General features: G+C 33.6%; 1 protein-coding gene across 1 annotated transcript in view; it reads right to left on the bottom strand.

Moving 5' to 3' along the window:
- The window catches only part of TMPRSS11F (transmembrane serine protease 11F), a 74,971-nt gene extending 51,221 nt beyond the window's left edge, over positions 1–23,750 (bottom strand). The window contains exon 1 of the mRNA XM_010365550.2: positions 23,687–23,750. Coding sequence (XP_010363852.2) covers positions 23,687–23,697 — 11 coding nt within the window. The 5' untranslated portion in view covers positions 23,698–23,750. The remainder of the gene's footprint in view (positions 1–23,686) is intronic.
- Positions 23,751–24,290: the final 540 nt, after the last annotated feature.

Genomic DNA, 24,290 nt, shown 5'->3' with positions numbered 1-24,290 from the left:
TAATGAGATAAAATAACTAGCATCTTTGTCCATATCATTTAAAAAATCTATTCAAATAAACAGAACACAGTAACTAAAGCCTTTTGGTAATTTAAATAGAAAGAAAACTTGAACAGTCACAGGAATGGAGTACACGTCAAAACAGTCCAATTTAGTTCTGTGGATGGCAGTGGGATTCCCTTTGGGAGATCTCTTTCTGTGGTAGGTCTATTGGCAATACTGGAAAGCATGAGTCAGAAACACTGGCAACGGGAGACAGATAGTAAAAAGGAGGAGCTAATTGTGTTGTTGCAGCACTTAAAATGATACAGCCATCTAAGTCGTGATGACACTGGTATTTTCATGATGAGGCAAAATTTGCTTTGGACTCAATAAAAATTCCAAAGATAAGAAACACTAATCAGAGGACTGCAAAAAAATGTCATTGGTTTTCTCAAAAGACATACAAGGGCATATTCTATAAATGTCATTATGATAAGTGACTTAAGAAGCATCAAGAACTGGCAAAGTGGGGAGAAACTGGGGTGGTGGGGCAGTTACAACTATGAGTTAGTTATCAAAATTAGTTTCCTATCAGCTAGAAATGACTGGTTTGACAAAAGACTCAATGAAGAAGAATGAAATTGTAGAGTGTGGGCAGAAATTGCATAGCACCCTGCTCCTTTATTGGACTGTGTAATAGCTCTGTACATGGGGGAAAATATTAAATCTTATTTACAGAATAGAATATAATGTAAAACATATAAGACATTTAAAGAAACTGGTTATAATAATTTCATGAGTTTTCTGAAATTTTCTTTGAAAACATTTTTTAGACCTTTGAGTTCTAGATTCAGTAAAAGATCTATCTCTCTTTATAGCTGACTTTCAAAATCATTATTACCATCTTGGAAGCACTACTCTCATGCTACAGTATCAGCAAGGTCATATATACCTCTGATAGCAGCTACACAAGTAACAATACTTAGTCACTTAATTTCATTCATACAAATACAAGGAGCATTTATGCAATTTTCTTATATTAGAATGGTCACATTTTCTACCTCAAGAAGACTTTATAGTTTAACTGCTAAGTATAATATTAATAAAAATAAATTTCATTCATTCATTTAGCTCATGTTCAATTAGTACATGTTCATTGGATATCTACTATGTTCCAGACACTAATTTAGTTATATGGTTATGGCCGTACTAAGGATATAGACTGCCTTTATGTGTCCCAATGGAAAAGCCAGTTTGTGCAATAAGCAAATCTATACATAAATGTCAGGTATCAAGTAAGAGGACAGAGAATAATGAGGGTACAGTGAGGGAGGTGGTAGGATTAATGTGATCAGGGGAGATCACTCTGCAAAGGTGATATCTAACTGGAGACATGAATAAGGTGAAAGACGGAGCTGTGCAACTATCTGAGGGGAAAATGCTACAGCAAAAGAAATAGTCATTGCAAGGGCCCTGAGGTAGGAGCAGACTTGGTGAATTTGCAGAAGAGCAGAAAGTCAGTGTGGCCAGTAGGCAGTGTGCAAGTGGAAGAGGAAAGATGATGGGATCAGAGATCATTATAGACCACATCATAACCCAGCAGGCCACAATAACAACCATTTTGGTCCCAGCACTTTAAAAGGCCAAGGCGGGCGGATCATGAGGTCAAGAGATCAAGACCATCCTGGCCAACATGGTGAAGCCCCATCTCTACTAAAAATACAAAAATTAGCTGGGTGTGGTAGCACTTGCCTGTAGTCCCAACTACTTAGGAGGCTGAGGCAGAAGAATTGCTTGAACCTGAGAGGCAGAGGCTGCAGTGAACTGAGATTGTGCCACTGCACTCCAGTCTGGAGACAAAGTGAGACTCTATCTCAAAGAAAAAAAAAAAAAAAAAAAAGAATGATTTTGGAGTTTTCATCCCTGTGGATGGGACTGATCTTTTTAAAAGGATCACCCTGTGGAGAATACACTGGGTGGAAGGCAGCAGCGAAGGTGTGAAAAGTGGAAGCAGTGAAACTGATTAGGGAACCCTTGAAATAGTTCTGGTCTGAGATGATGGCTGCTTGGAGTAGGATGCTAGCAACAAGGAAATCAGAACATATAACTGGATTCAGAATACATTGTGAAGTTATAGCTGACAGAATTTGCTGATGAATTGGTTGTAGAACATGAGAGAAAGAGAAGAGTTACAGAGGATGTCAAGGTCTTTAGTCTGTGCAGAGAAAAATGATAATCCAGTGGATATGAAACATTTGAAAGTAGTGGCATCGTTCTCAAATTAATGCTTATATGGAACTCTAGTGTATAACACAGACTTAAAGCAAAGATGTTCTGGGATAGAGAAGGTGTACAGAAGTCTGCCAGTATGTAATCTCCCCACAGGAAGGGACCCCTGAGACATATTTGCAAGAATTAATTGCTGAATTTCACACTGACTACAATCGCTTCAGCAAAATCCTGAAGATCCTCCACGATGGAGCCCTGGGCAGTATGGTGTCACCCAGTCCCTATTGATGTCTCTTGCATTCCGTTCTCCAGCCTTTACCTGCCATGTACCCAATGAGCACACCTTCATTTTTCTAATGTCACCTCTATAAAATCTTTGCAACATATAAAACTCCTGGGTAGGCTTTGACTTGTAAATAAGGAACCAGTATGCCTTTTATTTCCTCTCTGTCCTCAGAAGAGATTATTGCTTCAGAAGAGGTACAAAAGGCTGTGATCTAGAGAAGTTAGTCTTCAATAAAGGGACCTGCTTCCTCTGAGACTAGCTGTAGTACAAATGTATTTGTAAGTAGGGGGGTAGGGATTTGAAGGATTTCTTTTTTTATTTTACCCAGGACCTGACAGAATCACAGAATTTACAGTTAACTTACAATTATTCCACTTGATTCACCAATACTAACATCCACTTTATCAGAACCCTACCATAATGTTGTCTGGCCTATTCTTAAAACCTTTCCTTCTAACTTCCTGAGAAAACTCCCCTCACCTTTACTTAGTCTGAAGATGCTTTTTAGGCATGCATTCCCAAAGTTTTCATCTCCTACACTAACTATTTTCTTAAGAACATTCAAAATGGATATAATCCATATGTCACATCTAATTCAGTCAACAAGTTCTAATTGAGCACCTACTATGTAACCTAACACTATTCTAGGCTCTGGGTATTCTCTAGTGAACAAAAGAAGGTCCAGTACTCCAGTAACAGAAGTAAAATCATTTATACATTTACAGTTCCTCCCACCTATTGGCCAAACCAGAGGGTTAAATCCCCTTATTGCCTTGGTGAAAAATTAGGGTCATGCTGAGAAAGCATTTGCCACATATTTTTTATAAATTAAGAAATATGAATAGGAATTATATACCAGGTGGATATAATGATGAAAGTACAGCTCCCTAAAAATTTTATAAGTCTGCTTTTTTCATTCAGACTTTAATGCTTAGCTTTGTTCTAAATCAACCACCTAAATAATGTGTCTCAAAATTTGAAACAAAGAGCCAATAGTTTATGTTGAATAAGTTTATATATTCAACTTAGTAACACAAAGAAAAGAAGGATGAGTTGGCCAAGGGTTTAAGTACAAAAGAGAAGTTATTTGTGAGGACTATATAAACATTCTTTAATAACATATGACCAGTATTATTCAAATGTTTATGATCATCCTACATGACCCTCCATTGGGCTTATTTCTGTGATTGTTTTTAACATCATTAAAACAGGAAAACACTGGGCAATTAATTTGAAGTTGGTGAAGTGAATCCATAAGATAACTGATGACATCAAGATGAAGATTTAAAAATCTGATTATACTTGCTACTAAAGAAATGTAAACAACAAAACATTAAATTAAATGCAGTACACTCTTCTATGTGCAGCATAAATATTTATGCGCTGATCAAGTATTCTCACAGCAGTAGCCTTGGGGGGAAATTCTTTTTATGTCTTACACATGTCTTAACATATTTGTATTCAACCTGAAGCATAGATACATATTAGATATTCTGTTTGGGCGCAGTCTTCTCTACTTCTTGCCAAAAAGCCTTCATTTCTGGGAATACTTGTGGTTAATAACATCTCCTTAATGACATGGGTTAACTAAGGTTAATGACCTTACTTACTATACATATATACACACAGATACACAGAATGAGACTCACATGTCAATGGTGAGAAGTAGGAATAGAGAACAAATACAATATTTATTTTAAATGCTATTTTAGATGCACAAAGGAAACTGCGAACCTCAGCAAAATTCACAGACTCAGACCTCTTCCTCTCCAGTGTTTAGCCATGGATATGTGGCAGAGTAAAATTAAATCACCAAAACTGGACTGCCTTTAATTATGGCCTGCTCCATGGGCAGTTAAAAGGTATAAAGTTTGTTTTGAGAAATTTAAGTTGAGAGATAGTATAACATACTAGTTAGAAGCACAGATTCTGGAGTCCAGCTGCTCTATTTTAAGTTCCAACTCTGACATTTATGAGTTCTATGATTTTAGGCAAGATACTGAACCCTTTTGTATCTCAGTTTTTTCATCTGCAAAATGGGTATAATGGTATCTACTTGATACATTTCTTGTGAAAATAAAATGAGATCATATATTTAACATGTCAAAAATGCTATAAATGTTATTGCTATTATTAAAATGCTATCTGCTCACTGATTTTTATTTTAAAACACTAAATGCCTAGGAATACTCAAATCCAAATGTCTTCGTTCCTCTTCAGTATGACCACTTTATTTTTGTTCTCACTTTAGTGAAATGTTTCTCTGCTTTCTTAACTTTCCAGTCTTTAAAAATAAAATTTCAAGGATGGGAATGGACAGTACAACTCTTAACCATTCTTCAGAACCATGGTACTAAGTACTTTCAAAATAAACAAGGCCATGATAAATTTCAATCTCATTTTCTTTTATGCCTTATTTGGACTGAAGTCCACCAATTAAAGGCTGTTTTTATACAAATTCCATATAGCATTAAGCATGATGATGTAACATAACTAAATTTCAGTACCGTTCCCTTTTTTATGTGACTTGTCTAGTCTACTATTCCCAGTTGGAGCTTATACATCTACTTTCACAATCTTCACCCATCTCAGTTTTATATTTCCAAAATGATTCTTTCTCATGCACTGAATCTCTTAATAAACAGTCTTTCTAAAACTTGACTACTCCTATGACAACTCAGACATCTTAGCCTGCTGTATTAAAACAAACAAACAAACAAACAAACAAACAAAAAAAAACATGAAACAGATGGCCCAATACTTGTAGACAGCAGCTGATTTTATCACTTACTAACTGTATATGCTCTTTATACCCTTCAGTGTCTTCATCTGAAAAATGGTGATAATGGCCTTAAATTTCTGGACTGTAGTGAGGTTTAGGGATAATATAAATTAAGTGCTTAGCACTATGTCTGACAGGTAATAGGCTATGAAAGGAAACTATTATAATTATTATTATTCATCAACTTGAAACTATAATTATTTCAATGAAACTCCCCAAATGCCACCTTGAGGGGGAAATGGAATTTGTGTTATTTCAATATTTTTCTGCCAGCAGAAAAACTGGTGGGCAGTTGATACATTTTATCTCAAATTTACCCAATTCTTTTTAGTAGTTATTTAATAGCCTCATTTAATGATTAGTTAAGTAAGGCTTAGAGAGACTAATTTAGGCAAGATAAATTTGGCAAGTAATGGAACCAAGATTTTGACTCAGTACTATGATTCCCAATTCTCAATTATTTCTGTACTCTATAAATCTTCCTTTGATATTTAACCCATAGATAGCTAAAACCAACAATTTGGCTAAGTTCTATCTCATTATGTACTTACTTAATTATCACAATGGAGTCTTAGCCCTTCTTCCTATTTCCACACTTCTCCACAGCAATCCATCAGACACTCTGTGATTTCAAATATTTTGGAAAGCCTTTGATACTGTCTCTTCTGCTCAGATGTCTTCTTCTACCTACTGTCTACTGAATCAAGCCCACACTCCATAGCATGAACTCATACCTTTTCAGTTAAGCATTTATTATTTTCATTGGCGTTTCAAGCTCAGTGAATCTAGCTTCCCTACTGAACTTTCTTGAGCCTTTGAACATGCCTCCACACTTAACTGATCCTGCTCAAGAAGTGGCCCCCCATTGGCACTGTTTTTTTCCTACTTCCCTACACTCAAATCCTATTCACCCTTCAAGATCCAGCTTAATTGTTACATCTCCATGGACCCTTTCTGAATCCCTAGTTAAAAGTGATGTCATTTTACTAATGCCAAACCTATTTGGGGCTAATAGTTTTCTGTTATTTGTTGTGCTCTCTCTGCTAAGCTTATATTCCTATCATGCCCAATACTTTTCCAACCTTAAATTAATAATAAAAATATAATTTGATTGAGCCCAGGAGTTATGGTACAGCCTATGTAGTGAGACTCCTGCCTCTAAAAAAAACTACTAATAATACATCAATCAATAATCAAATATTATTTGTATTGATTCTAATATCTTTTTTACCCAGCTAGACAGTAAACTCCATAGAGTATGAATAGTACTTATTTTGTTCGTTGCTGTAACTCCAGTGTCTAGCATAGTACCTGAACCTTAGTAGTGTTTAATAAACATTATTGAGTTAATAATATAGACATTACAATCTACCTCATTCAATATTCTTTTATGCTAATAATTATACTTTCTCTTAGTTTATAATTTCCTAAAGGGCAGAATATATAGCATTCTTCTCTATATCTTTTCCGGAGTTCCTAAATATGTGATTAAAAATATTAATAAATCTTTCCTCTGCAAAATTTGCTCCATAGAAAGTAAAATTCTAAAATATTTATTTTTCTAATATTATACAAATATTGACCTAGGTGACATTTGTAGAACACTCCACCCAGCAGCAATATAATACACATTCTCTTACACTGCATATGCAAAATTCATCAAAAAAGGGCATAATCTGGTTCATAAACATGCCTCAGCAAATTAAAACAAACTAAATCTTATAAAGTATGTTCTTTGATTATAGAAAAATTAAATCGCCCCATAAAAGGTGATTCTGGTGAAGTCTCAGATAGAAATGAGGGACATGTTATTGGACAATGGAGAAAAGTCTATTCTTGTAATAAAGTGGCAAAGAATTTGGCTGAATTGTTTTTGTGTCCTAGTGTTTTGTGGAAGGTAGAACCTGAGTGATGAAATTGGATATTGGCCAAGGAAATATCTGTGTGAACTGCTGAAGATATGGCTTAGCTTTTGTTGACTGCCTACTGTAAAATGAAAAATGTAAAGAAAAAAATGCAATATCCGTGAAGTGCAGCAAAGTGAATCACAATAAAAAGAAGTATGTCTGTATTAATATCACACAAAATCAACTTTAATCAAGGGTTTTGCCAAGAACTAAAGAAAGATGATACGTAATTAAAAAGGGGTCAATTCATCAACATAACAAATGTTAAAACAATCCGTAAATGTGTATGCAACTAACCACAGAGCTGCAAAGTACTTGAAGCAAATACTGTTATAATGAAGAGGAAAAGTACACAAATCCACATTACGGTTTAAGACATCAACACTCTTCTCTCAGTAACTGACAAAGTAGACAAAAATTGATAAGGAAATATATCTATTAGCAACATTATCAATCATCTTGACCTACTTGATATTTATAGAACACTCCACCCAACAACAGCATAATACACATTATCTGCCACTGCATATACAAAATTAATCAAAAAAAGAGCACAATTTGGTTCATAAACACACCTCAACAAATTTTTAAAAATAAATCTTATAAAGTATGTTCTTCGATTTTGAAAGAATTGAACCACAAGTTGATAACAGAAAGATATCTGGAAAATCCCCAAATATTATGAAATTAAACAACAAGCTTCTAAATGACCTAGGAATTAAAAAGAAGTACAAAAAACTTAAAAATATTTTGTTATAAATGAAAACATTAAAAAATTGGTGAGATGCACATAAGGCAATAATTGGGAAAAATTTATAGATTTAAATTCTTAATTAGAAAATAAGGAAACAAGAAAACGATAATCAGCCCTACCTTAAGACATTGGGAAAAAGCTAAGCAAAGTAAACCAAATAAAAGCAGAAAAAAGGAAATAATAAAGAAACTAATGAAATTGCAAACAGTAGAGAAGTCAATAGAAACAAGTCAGTTCATTATAAAGATATGTAAAAATTGGTAAGCCCTATAGAATTATTCAGAAAAAAGAAGGCACAAATTTGCAACACTAGGAATGAGAAGGAAGATATTACCACAGACCTATTAAACATAAAAAAAAGATAAATAAATGCTATGAATAACATTATGCCAATAAATTTGCTCATGTAGATAAAATGGATAAATCTTTTTGAAATACAAAAACTTTCAAAGCTTATTCAAGAAGATACAAATGTCTGAAAAGTACATATCTAAAAATAATAACATCAATTTAAACAGATTTTGCCAGAAAATAACAGATTCTGCCAGAAAATAGAAAAAAAGGAAATGTTCCCAAATTTTTTGTAATGAATCCAGCATATGCTGATAACAAAACCAAAGACATTATTTTTAAAAATCGGACAAGTTAGAGTTTCCTAAAGTGAACTGGAAAAAAAAAAAAATCAGACAAAAGTCCCTCAAAACAAGAATTAAAAATCTTTAAAAAATGGAATTCAAGAGTACCTAAAACCGATATTATATAAAAACAAGTGAGGTTTATCTTAGAACTACAAAGTTAGCTCAAAATTTGGAAACCAATCAGTATAACTCATAGTATTTACAGACCAAAAAACAAAACAGAAACAAAAACACTCCTATATGATCATCTCAATATATTCAGAGAAAGCATCTGAAAAAAACTTAACCTTATTTCATTATTAAAAAAAAGAAGGAGGAGAAGGAGGAGGAGGAGGAGAAGGAGGAGAAGAAGGAGAAGAAGAGAAGAAGAAGAGGAGGAAGAGGAGGAGGAAGAAGAATAAGAAGAAGAGGAAGAGGAAGAAGAAAGAAGAAGAAGAAGAAGAAGAGGAGGAGGAGGAGGAGGAGGAGGAGGAGGAGGAGGAGGAGGAGGAGGAGGAAAGCTTTCGACAAGCTAGGGATAGAAGAAAAGTTTCCCAAGTATATAAAGCTCTTCTAAGGAAATCCTATAGCTAATATATACAGTGGTGAGACTGAATGCTTTCTTTTAAAGCTCGGAACAGAGCAAGGATGTCTGCTCTCATTACTCCTATTTGTATTGGAAGTCCTAGCCACTGCAATAAAGCAAAAAAAAAAAAAAAAAAAAAAAAAAAAAAAAGAAAAGAAATATAAAACACACAAAATGGCAAGGAATAAATTGCTTTTATTAACATACTATAAAGAAAATTCTTGAGAATCTGCCATAAAGAGACTAACTAATATGTATGTTTACAAAAATCACAGAGTGAAAGGTCATACATAAAAATCAAACTATTTCCATATATAAGCACTGAACAAATAGGTACTGAAAATGTAAAAGCAGTAACATATACAATAGCACTGAAAACTATGAAATAATTATCTGTGAATCTAACAAAATTTGTAAAATATTTAAATGGAAAAAAAATTTAAAGTATTTATGAAAAATCAAATAAAACCTTAAAAATTGATAAAGATATATTATGCTTAATTAGAAAAGTTAATCTTGTTAATTTGACAATTCTTTCCAAGTTTAACTATATATTCTCAGCAAGAATCAACTATCAATCACAAAATGTGAGTCCTTCAGCTTTTTATTGTTTCTCAAAATTATTTTGGCTTTTCTAGGTCATTTGTTCTTAAATATCAACTTTAGAATTTTTTCTCAAAAAAAGAAAAAATCCTACAGTTATAAAACTTAGAAAATAGAAAAGAAAATATTTTTGTTCTCGAAGTAGAAAATATTTTGTAGATAGGAAATACACACCTATTACAATGGCTGAAGTTTTTGTTTTTTTCCTAAGGGAAAATAACTAGAATATTCATATGTTGGTGTTGGGAATGCAAAATGGTACCTCCACTTTAGAAACTGGTTTGGGAGAAATGAAGTTAAACATTAAAAAATGCACAGATAAATGGAAGGACATTCCATGTTCATAGATTGAAAAAACGAGTATTGTTAAAATGCCCATACTACCCAAAGGAATCTACAGATTCGATGCAATCCTGTGAAAATCTCAATGGCGTTTTTCACAGAAAAAAAAAAAAGTCCTAAAATTCATCTGGACTCACGAAAGACCCCAAATAGGCAATGTAATTTTGAACAAGAACAACGATGCTAGAGGTACCACTCTCCCTGATTTCATAGTATACTACAAAGGTATAGTAAGCAAAACAATATGGTATTGGCATAAAATCACACATATAGACCAATGCAACAGAAGAGAGAACCCAGAAATAAACTGATGCATCTATGCCAACTGATATTTTCCAAGGGTACCAAGAATACACAGTGGATAAAAGATAGTGTCCTCAATAAAGAGTATTAGGGAAACTAAACATCCACATGCAGAAAAATAAAATTGGGCCCTATTTCACTCCATTCATAAAAATCAACTTGAAATGGATTGAAAACTTAAATATAAAACTGAAACATTAAAACTCTTAGAAGAAAACACAGGGACCAAGCTTCTAAATATTAGACTTGGCAATGATTTATTGGATATGACACAACAACAAAAGCAAAGGCATCAAAAGCAAAAACAGACAAGGGGATTACATCAAACTAAAAAGCTTCTGCACAGTCAAGGAATCAATTAAAAAATTAAAAGGTGGTCTACGAAATGGGAGAAAATATTTGCAAACCATGTATCTGATAAAAAGTTAATATCCAAAGTTTGTAAGGAACTCCAAAAACTCAATAGCAAAAGACCAAATAATCTAGTTTAAAAATGGACAAATGACTTGAATAGACATTCCATCAAAGAAGACATGCAAATGGACAACAGGTTTATGAGAAGGTGAACAACATTCCTAATCATCAGGAAAATTCAAGTCAAAACAACAATGAGATATCACCTCACATCTGTTAGGATGGTTGTTAGGTTGAATAGAAAGTTGGGTGTCTCCACTGAGAAACACTTTGGGCAAGGGTTGACTCCAAGTTCTCAACTGTCAACTCACTGAATTATAAAAATAACTATTAATTACCACTGATTCTTTGGCAAAATCCCCTTAAAACACATTCCTGCATATATTTCACACCCAGGTAGTTAGTCTCAATCATGATAATTGCATCTCTGTGGCTAAGGTCTGTTCAAAAATGGACATGCAATTCAACTCTAGCCAGTGATATGTGAGGGACAGTTGGGAAATTGTTGAGAAAGACTTCTTTTCTTCTAAAATAAGTCAAACTGAGAGATAACTCCTTATTGTTTTCTCTGAATATTGTTGTGTCCTGATGTGACATCTGAGACTGCTATAACTCTATGAGAAGCAAGCGATAAGAGAAACTAACCTGAGGAGAATGTGGACTCACAAATAATACCAAAGTAGAAAGACAGAAGTAACCAGGGTCTCATATCACACATTTGAGGGGTTGGATCAAATGTCACTGAGAACAGCCCAGCTTTTGGTATTACTAGTATATTAAATAATAATTTTTCATATTGTTAACACCAACCAGCGTGGGGCTGAAGTTTTAATTAATTGCAATTGAAAACACCCAAATGAATACACATACTTAAACATTAATTCCCATAGCCTCAAGAATCTTCCAAAAATATGGAAGGCTTTTTATCTGAAACTTCAAGAAAGGTTTTAATTCAAACTCTATTATAACACAATTTTTGATAGTTCAAACAAGGAATTCTATTATACGTATACAAAAACATTTTTTAAAAAATACTATAACCCACCGAAGAGAGACACTTCCTGTATATTTTATGCAATTTAAAGCACCCATTACATATGCTTGATATACTAATTACAATACATTTCTAGCAATTCTTTGAAAACAGGTCTTTAGTCATATGCTTGGTAAGTAATTCTGAGATTTCTTAATTCATTCAAAAAATACTTACTGAAATTTTTTGCTGGCTGAAGGTGAAATGGTTAATCATAGATACTCAAGGAGTTTATAGGCTGGGGGAATACAAATATTAAAAAATGTATGTGTAAACAATTAACATAATAAAAAATGGTAACAGAAATGAAAGGTGCTCTTATATGTCTGTAACAAGGAAATATTATCTAGAGTGAGGGGTCAGGGAAGGTTTTTCTGAGAACATTAAATGAATACCTGAAGGATCATCTAATTAGGGTGAAAGTAAAAGGATGAGTTGCACATCTCACACTTTAAATCAAAAGCTAAAAATAATTAAGCTTAATGAAAAAGTCACATTGAAAGGTAAGAAAGGCTGAAATCTAGGCCTCTTGTACCAAACAGCCAAGTTATGCAAAGAAACAGTTTTGAGTAAATGAAAAGGGTTATTTCAGTGAATAAACAAATGATAAGAAAGTAGAACAGGCTTATTATTGATACGGAGTAAGTTTTGTGGGCTAAAGAGAAGATCAAACCAGCCACACATAACATGTGTTAAGACCAAAGTCTAATCCAAAGCAAAGCCCTAACTCTAATTCTTTCATTCTATAAAGGCTGAGAGAGGTGAGGAAGCTGCAGACAAAAATTCTGAAGCAAGCAGAAGTTAGTTCATGAGACTTAAGGAAATAAACCATTTTCATAACGTAAGAGTGCAAGGCAAAGCAGTAAGTGTTGATGTAGTATCTTCAGCAAGTTATCCAGAAGATTACTTAAGATCCCTGATAAAGGTGGGTAAACTAAATAATAGATTTTCAATGTAGGCAACCTTCATAGCTAGAGGGGAGAAGTCAATGCCTAGCTTCAAATACAGGCTGACTCTCTTGTTAGGAGCTAATACAGTTGTTGACTTGAGGTTGAAGCCGACACTCATTTCCATTCCAAAAATTCTAGGGCCCTTAAAAATTATGATAAATCCACTTTGCCTGTGCTCTATAGATGGAAGAACAAAGCCTGATGACAGAACATCTGTTTACAGCATGGTTTACCAAATATTTTAAGCTCACTGTTGAGACCTATTGCTCCAAAAAAAGAGAGATTCCTTTCAAAATATTACTGATCATAGACGATGCATATCTGGTCATCCCAGAGCTCTGAAGGAGATCAATGTTGTTTTCATGCCTGCTAACAGCAGTCTATTCTGCAGCCCATGGATCAAGGAGGAATTATGACTTTCAAGTATTGTTATTTAAGAAATACATTGATTATAGCTCTCACAGCAGTAACTGAAACCTTTCTGCAAAGGATTTACCATTCTAGATGCCACTAAGAACATCTGTGATTCATGGAGGGAAGGTCAAAATATCAAAATTAACAGGAATTTGGAAGAAATTGATTCCAACCCTCATGGATAATTTTGAGGGGTTCAAAACTTTAGTGGAGGAAGTAACTGCAGATGTAATGGATAAAGCAAGATAATTAGATTTAGAAGTGGAACCCGAAGACATGACTCAAATGCTGCAATCTCATGATAAAACTTGAACAGACGAAGAGTTGCTTCTTATGGATGAACAAAGAAAGTGGTTTTTTGAGATAGAAACTATTCCTGGTGAAATGTTGTGAACACTGCTGATATGAAAAGAAAGAATTTAGAATAATACATATGCTTAGTTGATAAAGCAGTGGCAGAATTCCAGAGAATTGACTCCAGCTTTGAAAAAAGTTCTACTCTGAGCAAAATGCTATCAAACAGCATCACATGCTACAGAGAAATTTTTATGGAAAGAAAGAGTCAACTGATGAAACAAGTTTCATTGTCTTATTTTAAGAAATTGTCACAGCATATCAACTTTCAGCAATCACCACCATGACTAGTTAGCAGCCATGAATACTAAGGCAAGATCCTCACCTGCATAAAGATTACGACTCACTGAAGGCTCCAATGATTGTTAGCATTTTTTTCATCAATAAAGTATTTTTCATTAAGGTATGTGCTTCTTTTAGATATAATGTTTTTGCACATTTAACAGACCACAGTATAGTGTAAACATAACTTTTAAATGCACTGGGATATGTAAAAAATTTGTGGCACTCACTATTGTCATATTTATTGCAGTGGTCTGGAACAGAAACTGCAATATCTTCAGGGTGTGCATGTATTAAGTCTCACCTCCCCTTCTATATGCTCCACCCAGTTGGCTGGATCCATACTTCTTAGGTCTATTCTTTTTTTAGCTCTATGAGATATTTCAATGGCCTCTCAATTAATTGTGTTTTTTAAAACTCAATTTGAATTGTTTCAACCAAGATAATTTTAACCACACACATCTAACAGCCCTTAAAATGTTTCTTGAGGAATCAAATTCTGTTACTTGTGACTGAGTATGAGAAAACATCTAAGGAGACAAAAGCAGAATTAAAATTGTGACTGAAAAAGAACGGGTGGATCACGAGGTCAGGAGATCAAGACCATCCTGGCTAACATGGTGAAACCCCGTCTCTATTAAAAATACAAAAAAAAATTAGCTGGGCTTGGTGGTGGGCACCTGTAGTCCCAGCTACATGGGAGACTGAGGCAGGAGAATGGCGTGAACCCTGCGGGCGGAGCTTGCAGTGAGCCGAGATCACGCCACTGCACTCCAGCCTGGGCGACAGAGCGAGACTCTGTCTCAAAAAAATAAAAAATAAAAAATAAAAAAACAAAAAAAAGAATTCATAAATTGTCCAGTACACTCTCTTCTGAAAAATATGTTATATTACTTGTTGATGTTGAATATTTTTGGTATGCTATTCCTAGAAATAATTCAATAGTTTGTTTCCTATTCGAAGTTACATTAATAATACATTTCAATTTATAATAAACACCAGTTTTATTTTATCTTATATATATATATTATGGAGGCTAAACATAATGTGCTATGGCTATGCATTTTCTGGCAAAATAAGTAACTAAATACATAAAAATACATTTTAAAACACAGTTGTTTTCAATAAGCAGCCAGTGTTCTTCACTTAGCTTCCTGTATGATTGATTTAGATATTTGTATTTCAGTGGTATTTTGCAATCCAGTTCAGGGGGAGGAGCTATGATTAAGATATAATTGTCTTAGAGAGATGTGATCAGCAATGTTCACAGCTAATATAATCTGCATATTAAATAAACAAAATTAACATGTCCCAGAATTTGCCTGTCACATTTCTAAACGGCCATGTGTGAAAGAGGTAATGAGTATGTTAGAGTGCTGCATACGAAGACCTTGAGAGCTTCTCATTCTTGGAATGTTCCCCTCTAATGCCAAGTGGCCTTATCATTGCCCAATTAACTTAAAAAACAACCCAAATGCTATTTCTTAGGATTTATAATTTTTAAATAACCCCTTTTTTTATTTTTGAAAATTTGAGTATATATTAAGTGATTCGTTAAGACCTAATTGTTATTATAAAGTCACCTAATTCTCAAGATGTTTTAAAAGATATAAGATATAGTATAGGATAACACAGAATAATTATATTTTAACTGTTGAGCTTTAAATGAAAAATAACTTACAAACCGTGTGTATAGTTAAAACAATGTAAGTATTAAGCTTTGTCTGTGTAAGAATACCTAAAATTCTATTATTGAATTTCATATTCTGATAGACCTTACTTTTATTTCCATAAGTAGATCAATAGAAATTTACTTCTCTATTTGCATGAAAATCCATTAATTTATTATAGTACTGTATCTGGCTACAGATAAAATACTGAAAAATAATTACAGCCAGAAAAAAAAAGCTTATTTCATAGCTGTATGAATGATAATACCAATATTTCATTAAGTATACAGAGGGATTTGGAATCTAGCTTTCATGTATTTTCTCCTAAGCAGTTAAACATTATAAATGAAAAAATAGTTTTCTCAATATTAGCATATGAATCAAAGAAAATGCAATTCTAATAGGTAGATTCCATTCTAAATAATGTTTATGTCATTTATTCTAATGCACAGATAACACATAATTCAAGCAGATAAACCACTACCAGGCATCTATCTAGAACAACTCCTAATACATGCCTGTTGAATGAAAAACTTCATCTTACTTAACATTTATTAAATTACTTCCAGAAAGGCAATCATGGATATAAAACACTTTATTTTTATTGGTTTAGACATATGCACATTAATGCTGCCTGAATTCCTAATCCACTTTAAAAAAATGTTTTTGAGGGAATGTTAGAATGACACTTTAGTCTGAACTCTGACTTACCATTATCAGAAATAATACCTACTTCAGTTTGTTCAAGTTGGGTAGTGAGATAAGAACATAGTCACAGTTGCCTTTACTCTGTTCCTTGATAATGAACTGCAAGCCTTTCTGAGACCATTCAGATTTCCAGATAATGCCCTAAGAGAGTCAGGGTAAATAAATCCCCACAATACAAAAGAAGAGAGCAGCTAATAATCCATTATCTTCTGTGTTGCCACAGTTTCGTTGTAAGTAATGTTTCACGTTCTTCTAAAAGGTGTTGTCAGTAGGAGAAATATGGTAACTAAGCAGCTAAATGAATTAAAATGAGAAGAAATTAACGGTTTGGGCAATATTTAAGAAGTAGTACACACTGACTAAATTCTTGCTGCTCTTATTAGATCAAAAAGTAAAGAACACAAGAGCAGTCCTAAGCAAGAAATAGTTGCCCAAAAAGAATAAATCATGAAAGTCAAGAAATCTAAGTCTATGTCATCTAAAGAGGACACATTTCTTGAGTTAACTTTACTGAAAAAGATTCTGCTCATTGTGTGAAAAAGTGAAAGTACTTGTATCAACCATTTTTACCTGATAATATCCCAAGAGCCCAACCACAACATCCCATGAGTTAATATTTTTTAAAGTGATATGATATACAAGCTGTGAAACAAAATACATTGATCTTTCCTTTACCCAGCAGAAATCATGGCCAAGTACCATCCAAAGCAACTGAAGTCTGAGATTGGAAATTAAAGCATAATCTGGGCCTACTAACCACCACAAAGCAAGATGATTATGGAAGAATGAATGATAAAAGGGAGGGGAAGGTAGGCAGTAGGGCCACAATAGGACAGGAAATGTCTCACTGATTTGCTAGAGAGGAGAGATAGATGATACTGTTGACGTGGTTTCAAGGTGGTGTCTATGCTAATATGGCAAACTCAATCCTTAACAAGCCTCTACAATCTATTCAAGTCTATACATATGACTGAAATGAATTCAGTGTTAAAGATAGGAGTATCATAAATAACTTATATTTAATCTATTTTTTAAAACCTTTATCAAGGTCAGGCATAGTGGCTCATCCCTGTAATCCTAGCACTTTGGGAGGCCGAGGCAGGCAGATAACCTGAGGTCAGGAGTTCGAGACCAGCATGGCCAATATGTCGAAACTCCATCTCTACTAAAAATACAAAAATTAGCCAGGCGTGGTGGTGCACGCCTGTAATCCCAGCTATTCAAGAGTCTAAAGCAGGAGAATCACTTGAACCCAAGTGGCAGAGGTTGCAATGAGCTGAGATTGCACCACTGCATTCCAGCCTGGGCGACAGAGTGAGACTCTGTCTCAAAAAAAAACAAAAAACAAAAACAAAAACCTTTATCAAGATAAAACTGTAGGGGCCAAGGGCATGGTGCCTCACACCTATAATCCTAGCACTTCTGAGCTCAGGAGATCAAGAAAACCCCATCTCTACCAAAAATACAAAAAATTAGCTGTGCGTGGTGGTGTGCGCCTGTGGTCCCAGCTACTCCAGAAGCTGAAGTGGGAGAATTATCGTTTGAGCCTGGGAGGCAGAGGTTGTAGTGAGCAGCGATCATGACAGAGCAAAACTCGGGCAACTGAGTGGAAACTGCAGTCTTAAAGAAAAATATGAAGCTGTAGGTTATTTTAGTTTGTATTGATTCATTGATTCTCTTGTTATTTGACATCAATGTATTACACTAAAGGCTTCATTCATTTGGGTCCTTCTGCCTGTTCAGGTTTATTTGCCTAATTATAAAAAGAAGCAGTGCAAAGCAAATACAACAGTCCGTCAGTGGGCATAAGAGTAGTAGATATAAGAGTTAAGGCAATTGTTTGGCACCTTGTAGATCAAACGATTAACTAGATTTTGTTTTTTTTCTTTTTGCTTACAATAGTATCTAGACACACCCTACACTCTGTTTTGCACTGGGTTGTTTTTTTTCTATTTTCAGAAGTGAATGCTTGCCAACTTGCTTCTATCTTATCTCACCTGTTGGAATGTATTTCAAAGTAGTTTGTCATTCTAAGTATCTAAACCAGCTTTTTTTTTTTTAACCTAGTACAAAAGACTTTTCAATCCTTGATACTTAGTTTGAAAATCATGCATTCTGAATGCTGCATTGATCATTCCATATATTATATTCTACAAAAAATAATCAAGACCAGGAAAAGACTTCATAAATGTGAACCATATGAAATTGCCTGTATTCAATGTTTTTTTTTAACCTACAAATGGGGCAATTTTATATGGCTCCCACTTGTAGATTATACTGTATATTTTTATAGTTATATTTTATTTTTATTTTATATAAAGTACTGAGTATGTGGGCTGCTCCCATCACCTGATAATAATGCTATATAAATCGTTGAATTCTTCAAAATACTCTACATTAAAATTTTAAGCAGTAATCAATTAATTATAAAATTTTCTAAACTTTGCAAAAAAATTAAAGACAAGTCAATAATACATTTTAAATAATGGCCAACTACAGAAAATTAGTTAAGAGTCAAAGTTTAGTCATACATGATACTGGAAGAAAATATAATACACAGAATCTGAAATAGCACATGCAAATATCTCTGATTGGTCTTTGAATCGAGTTTTGCACCTGGATTTTGAATATGAATGTTCCTGAAATGCTAAGTTGACAATGCTTCATAGTAAATATTGAACCCTTATAATGCTTGTTTGATCCAAGCGTATAAAAACTTTCTTGCTATTTGTCCCTAAATATCCATTCACTACCCTAACACACCCAGTCCCACACTCCAAAGACACAATATCCTTTTTTAAAGACTACTGCAAACAACTGCTTAAAGGAACACAGACTTATCTTCTTGGTCAAGATCTGGTTTTGATGCCGTTTTCCTACATTTGTTTTATAGTGTTAAGAGGTCCTACTTAGATCTTCCCAAGACTTCTTTAAGTGCAATGGGAAGCTATGCCAGTATTTAATGTTTTCAAAATGGATCTCAGAAATTTAGCTTTCATTCTCCTGCAGATAAACAAAAATAAGCAGTAAAATGTTATATAAACTGGAAATCTACTTTTTAAAAAGCTAGCCATTAAAGAAATAAAGTGAATTAGCAACATTTTTTGGAAAAAGTACAAAATGTTTACCTCATACTTATCAAAGTCATAATTCATATATATTTGCTTAATTATTTATCATGTTTCCTCCTCTTCCTCCTATGGTGTTATAAACATCATAAAAGTAGATTCTGTTTGTTTTATTCATATATGTGTGCATGTGTGTATTTAATGTGTGTATGTGTGTGTGTTTAAATGCATCTTATATGTGTATATACACACAGGATATATACACACAACACATATGTCTACATATAATATATATAGATATATACATATGTGTATAATGTGCTACTAGTATACTATAAGCTAAATTAAGTATTTGTTGTATTAATGAATAAATGAAACCTTAAAATCTAGTCTATAAGTATCTATCTGATGTTTTTATCTCTTCAACAATAAATCTCCATCAGCACCACAACTTAAGTTTACTTAAAGTACACTCTCTCTAATTTTCAGCTTTGTACTTACTTTCTGAATTACTGAATCTCAAATATCTCACAGGCCTTCTTTGAGAAAATATGTAAGATATGTGCATACATAGACACATAAAACAGTAAAACTTGAAATTTTCGTTTACTCCTAACCTTTCTTCTTTCCTCAGCATCTGTTCTTTGGTTTTAGCCATATGTAATCATTAGTCAATGTACAAATGTTGAGAGTCTACAGTGTGACAGGCAATGTGTTTGGCACTAGCAATAAAGTGATGGAGCTCTCTGTTTAAGCAGAGACATATAAATGAAAACAAATTAGCATACAAATAGAGGAGTGCCAATAGAAGTATACGCGATGTGTTACATATGTTTGAAGAGAGGGCAGCTGTACTTCAGGAACAATTAAGATGTGAAGGTAGGAGAAAAATTTCACAGTAACTTTGTTATATCTTGAAGGAAGACCATGGGGTCTCACTAAATGTCAGGAGGAACATTCATTTTAGGCAGAGGAAACAACAAATATATAGGCAGTCTCTCTGCCACGCCCTTCATTTAGTTCTGCAAAAAGTGACAATAGCACCACCAAGCTGCACTGGTACACTCCAATGGTTCTAAATTGCGTTATCATTTTTTCCTCTTGCTTAAATCAACTTTTATTATGTAGTATGGAAATTTAACCTGGTGCAAAAGGCCCTTCATAGTCAGAATGATCACTTCAGCTTTATCTGACAACTTCCAACATCTATTTGTGAGTGTATCTCAAGTCTCATGACCCTTGCAAGGGCTATGTTCTCTCAACCCAGAAAACCGTCTTTCTCCTACTACTAATTCTGCTTGCTTTTAAAAACTAAACACAGTTATTATGTATTCAAAGAAGCTTTTATGAAATTGAAAGTGCACCCCTATAGCAGCATGTCAGTATTTGTTTTTTCCCATTGATCACAATGTGCCATCAGAATGTGGCTTATTGATTTGCCTCATCACAAAGATAAGCATCTCTCTTATCTTTGCCTCACTTACAGGGACCCATGAAAAAAACTTAAATAACCTACAATGTGGGATAATTTAAACAGTTCTCTAGTGCCTTAAGAATGCTAATGTGTTCTCCATATTAACTAGCTATTAACTCTTTGAAATCATGGAATTAAGCATTCAAAAAGACTTCAGGGCTATCTAACGCAGTGTTTTAAAAAATATTTTTGACGATAACCCACAGTTAGAAATCTTCAACATCATGGTGTGGTGCACATACTCATATATCTGAATCTGAATCTGAATGTGAATCATATCCATAATATAATATTTACACTAATACTTAAGATATAGAAAAAAATAACAAAATTAATACAAATCTTATTTTATTACAGTTTAAATATATCAACAACAAATGAATAACACCAAAATAAACCAAAGAATAAACCAATAAACCAAAAATTGCTTTTAGCTATCCGCAAATATTACTTCAAATCCCATTAATGGTGACAACCCCTCCCCTCATTCATTTACTTATAAACCTTCCCCACATTTCACAGATAAAAGTGAAGTCTTGAGAAGTACCAGACAAGTGAGTCCAAAGGTGGATCTTGAACACGTCTAAACGCTGGTACTCTTTCTACTTCACCAAAATGAGAAAGACAGGGCTTTTGCTAAGAAGCTATAGTCTATCTGACTAATTCATTCTTTGAGACTAGATCCCTTGGGCAAAATACCTTTACTAATGAATTCAATAAACCCACTGTCTAAGCTTCTTATCTTTATACACAATCTATATTTTTTGACAGAATATTTGTTTTAAAAGCAGATCTGATTTGAAATCTAATTTAGCAAGAATATTTTAAAGCCTCAGAATAATAAATGTTTGAGATGATGAATATGCTAATTACTCTGATCTGATTACTATGTATTACAGGTATTGAAATAGCACTATGTAGCCCACAAATATGTAGAATTATTATATGTCAACTTAAAAATAAAACAAAAAAATCCTCAGAACTCTAATAAACTCTGGATCAAAGCTGATGAGGCTTCAATATAGAAATTTCATGTTGTAATGATATTTTCAGGGTGGAAAAGTGAGTGTTTAGAGATGATGCCATAAGTTGGGAAGAGGAGAACCAGGCTGATAGAAAACACATACTGAAGAATTCTGAAATAAATTAGAATAAGAGAACTTCAAAATGTTTGCTAATTTTTTACAGAAATTTTGAGCATATCATATTTATATGAATGATAGTTAAATATAAAAGTTTTTCTTTTTTTTTAATAGAGAATCTTGCATTTGTATTGAAAGAGCTTCATAACAATCCTACAAACACACAGGAACTAGCCTCCGCATATTAAAGAAGAAAAAGCAGACGGTGAGTTACTTGCCCAAGATTTTACGACCAACAGGTAACAATCAGGGCAATTACTTTAACTAAATTATAAGGTTTCTCAGAACAGAAACCACACATAATTCCGATTTTGTATCATTTACAGTACCTGGCACAAAATTATAAACAGGTATGAGGAGGGTGTGATGTTTATATTGCTTACTGCTCTATGCCATACATATAACAAACGCTCAATAAACATCTGTGAAACAAATGGATGGAAAGATGTATAAAAGAATATGAAATGGGAAGAGATTCTAAATGAACTAAGATGCTTATCAAACCATCATTTTTTTTTAATTTGGCCAATAAATAACAAATACGTGTAGCAGCTCACCCACTCTGTAAGCATAATACAACATGATAACCAATATCATTGATATCAATATCAAAATGATATCAATTGAATATACTCTAGATAAGAGTGACATAAGCAATTAGTGATTTCCAAAAGTTTTTCTACTGTACATTTTATCTTATTCTGTCTTTATCTTGATAAATAAAAAATATAGTTTGTTGTATTTAGTAAGAAGTACAGATAATATGCTATATCATGCTATCATGACGGGGTCTATATGGGAGATTTATGCATGAAATGGACAATCTTCCTCAGGCTCATGCTGTCATTTGAAAGTAAATTAGGGAGGGCAGGAACACTCATCATTTGAGAGTGCCAGAGCCTACAGGCTTTAAGTATTTAGGTTAATTGAAGACAAAATCAAATGACTGAACAATTAAAATTATCACAAAATCATGATTAAGTTGGAAACGTCAGTCAGTGCAGAACATGTAGGAAATTTGTGTCTGTAGAAAGATCAAGAACCTTTTTAAGAAACAAGGCTAGACTTAGCACAGTTTGAATGAAATCCTTCATCAAATATCAATTATTCCTTTTGAAGTCTATAAAACTATAGCCTGAATATTACGTAACATAAATATATAATACAAATTTATTCACCTTAAATTCAATAATTGATCAATTATTTTGGAGTTCAATTATGACACAGAGTCTAGATTTTGTTAATTTGATAATTTTTTACATATGAGTATTTTAATTTTAATCATTTCACTCATGATATATACAATAACCTCACTGCTATCATACTTTCTACTAGAGTTAAACAAATAAAAATTTTAATAGACCTTCCTCTTAAATTTGTATTTAATTTTCCCAGAATATACTTCAATAAGCCACATATGATAAAAATGTATATCATGCTATGGAACATGGAAAAGTAACTAAATGGGCTATATTAAACACTTTATTCTTTGAAGTATAGGTTTTTCTAAATGTTTTAAATATTAATATAATTAACTTATTACCTCATATCACTTCTATTTCTTTTATTTAGAAACAAAAAAACACCACACTGGCCTCTGTTGTTCAAAAAAATTCTGATATTTGAAAACAACAACAATAGAACTTTAATATGAAATACAATAACACACATTAAAACTCTAATGTTTAAATCAATCTCCACCAGCCAACATTTGTACTACCTGTCTCAGGAATTGTAAACCTCTGCCCCCACTGATAACCTTCACTGAGAAAAGCTGAATACTTACGCGTACATCATGAACCCAGGACTGGGGCAGCTTCTATTCAGTCACCATCTGACTGATCTGTATCAGCAGGTTAGGACTGGGAGGCTGCAAAATAATGACAGTCACTGGCAACAAGAAAGGAAACAAGTTTGACAGGTTTACTGAGTGAGGTATGCAGTCTTCTAGCCTGATAAGAACAAGAACATGATCAATTTTGTGCCAACTGGCTCTACACAGGGAAGTAATTGTCAATATCCGCATAGAGAAGCTCCAAGTAGTAGAGGGCTCAGAATGTGCAACTTGTGATGATTCAGAAGACCACACTTTTCCAGTTGGGGAAGTATGATAAGCATTGAGGTGTGGCCCCAGTTTGCTTTCAAAAAAAAAGACAAAACAAAGCACACTAGAGCACACTGATAGCACTAATTTGTTCATTAGAAATGTTCTGTCTCTTCCCTTTGAGGGAATAACAAGGTGTAGTGGAGCAGAGAAGACCTAAGTTACAAACCAGGGCACCTGTCTCAGCCATTATTCAGCTTATTGGCATTTACTTTCCTCCTGAGGAAAATGGCAGGGACTGTATCAGCTTTTCTTAATATTGTCCATTTTAGCTCTAAATATAATA

This window comes from Rhinopithecus roxellana, chromosome 2 (assembly GCF_007565055.1).
Source record: "Rhinopithecus roxellana isolate Shanxi Qingling chromosome 2, ASM756505v1, whole genome shotgun sequence".
NCBI lineage: Eukaryota > Metazoa > Chordata > Mammalia > Primates > Cercopithecidae > Rhinopithecus > Rhinopithecus roxellana.
The sequence above is the reverse complement of the archived record's forward strand: the minus strand, read 5'-3'. Positions and strand labels throughout refer to the sequence as shown.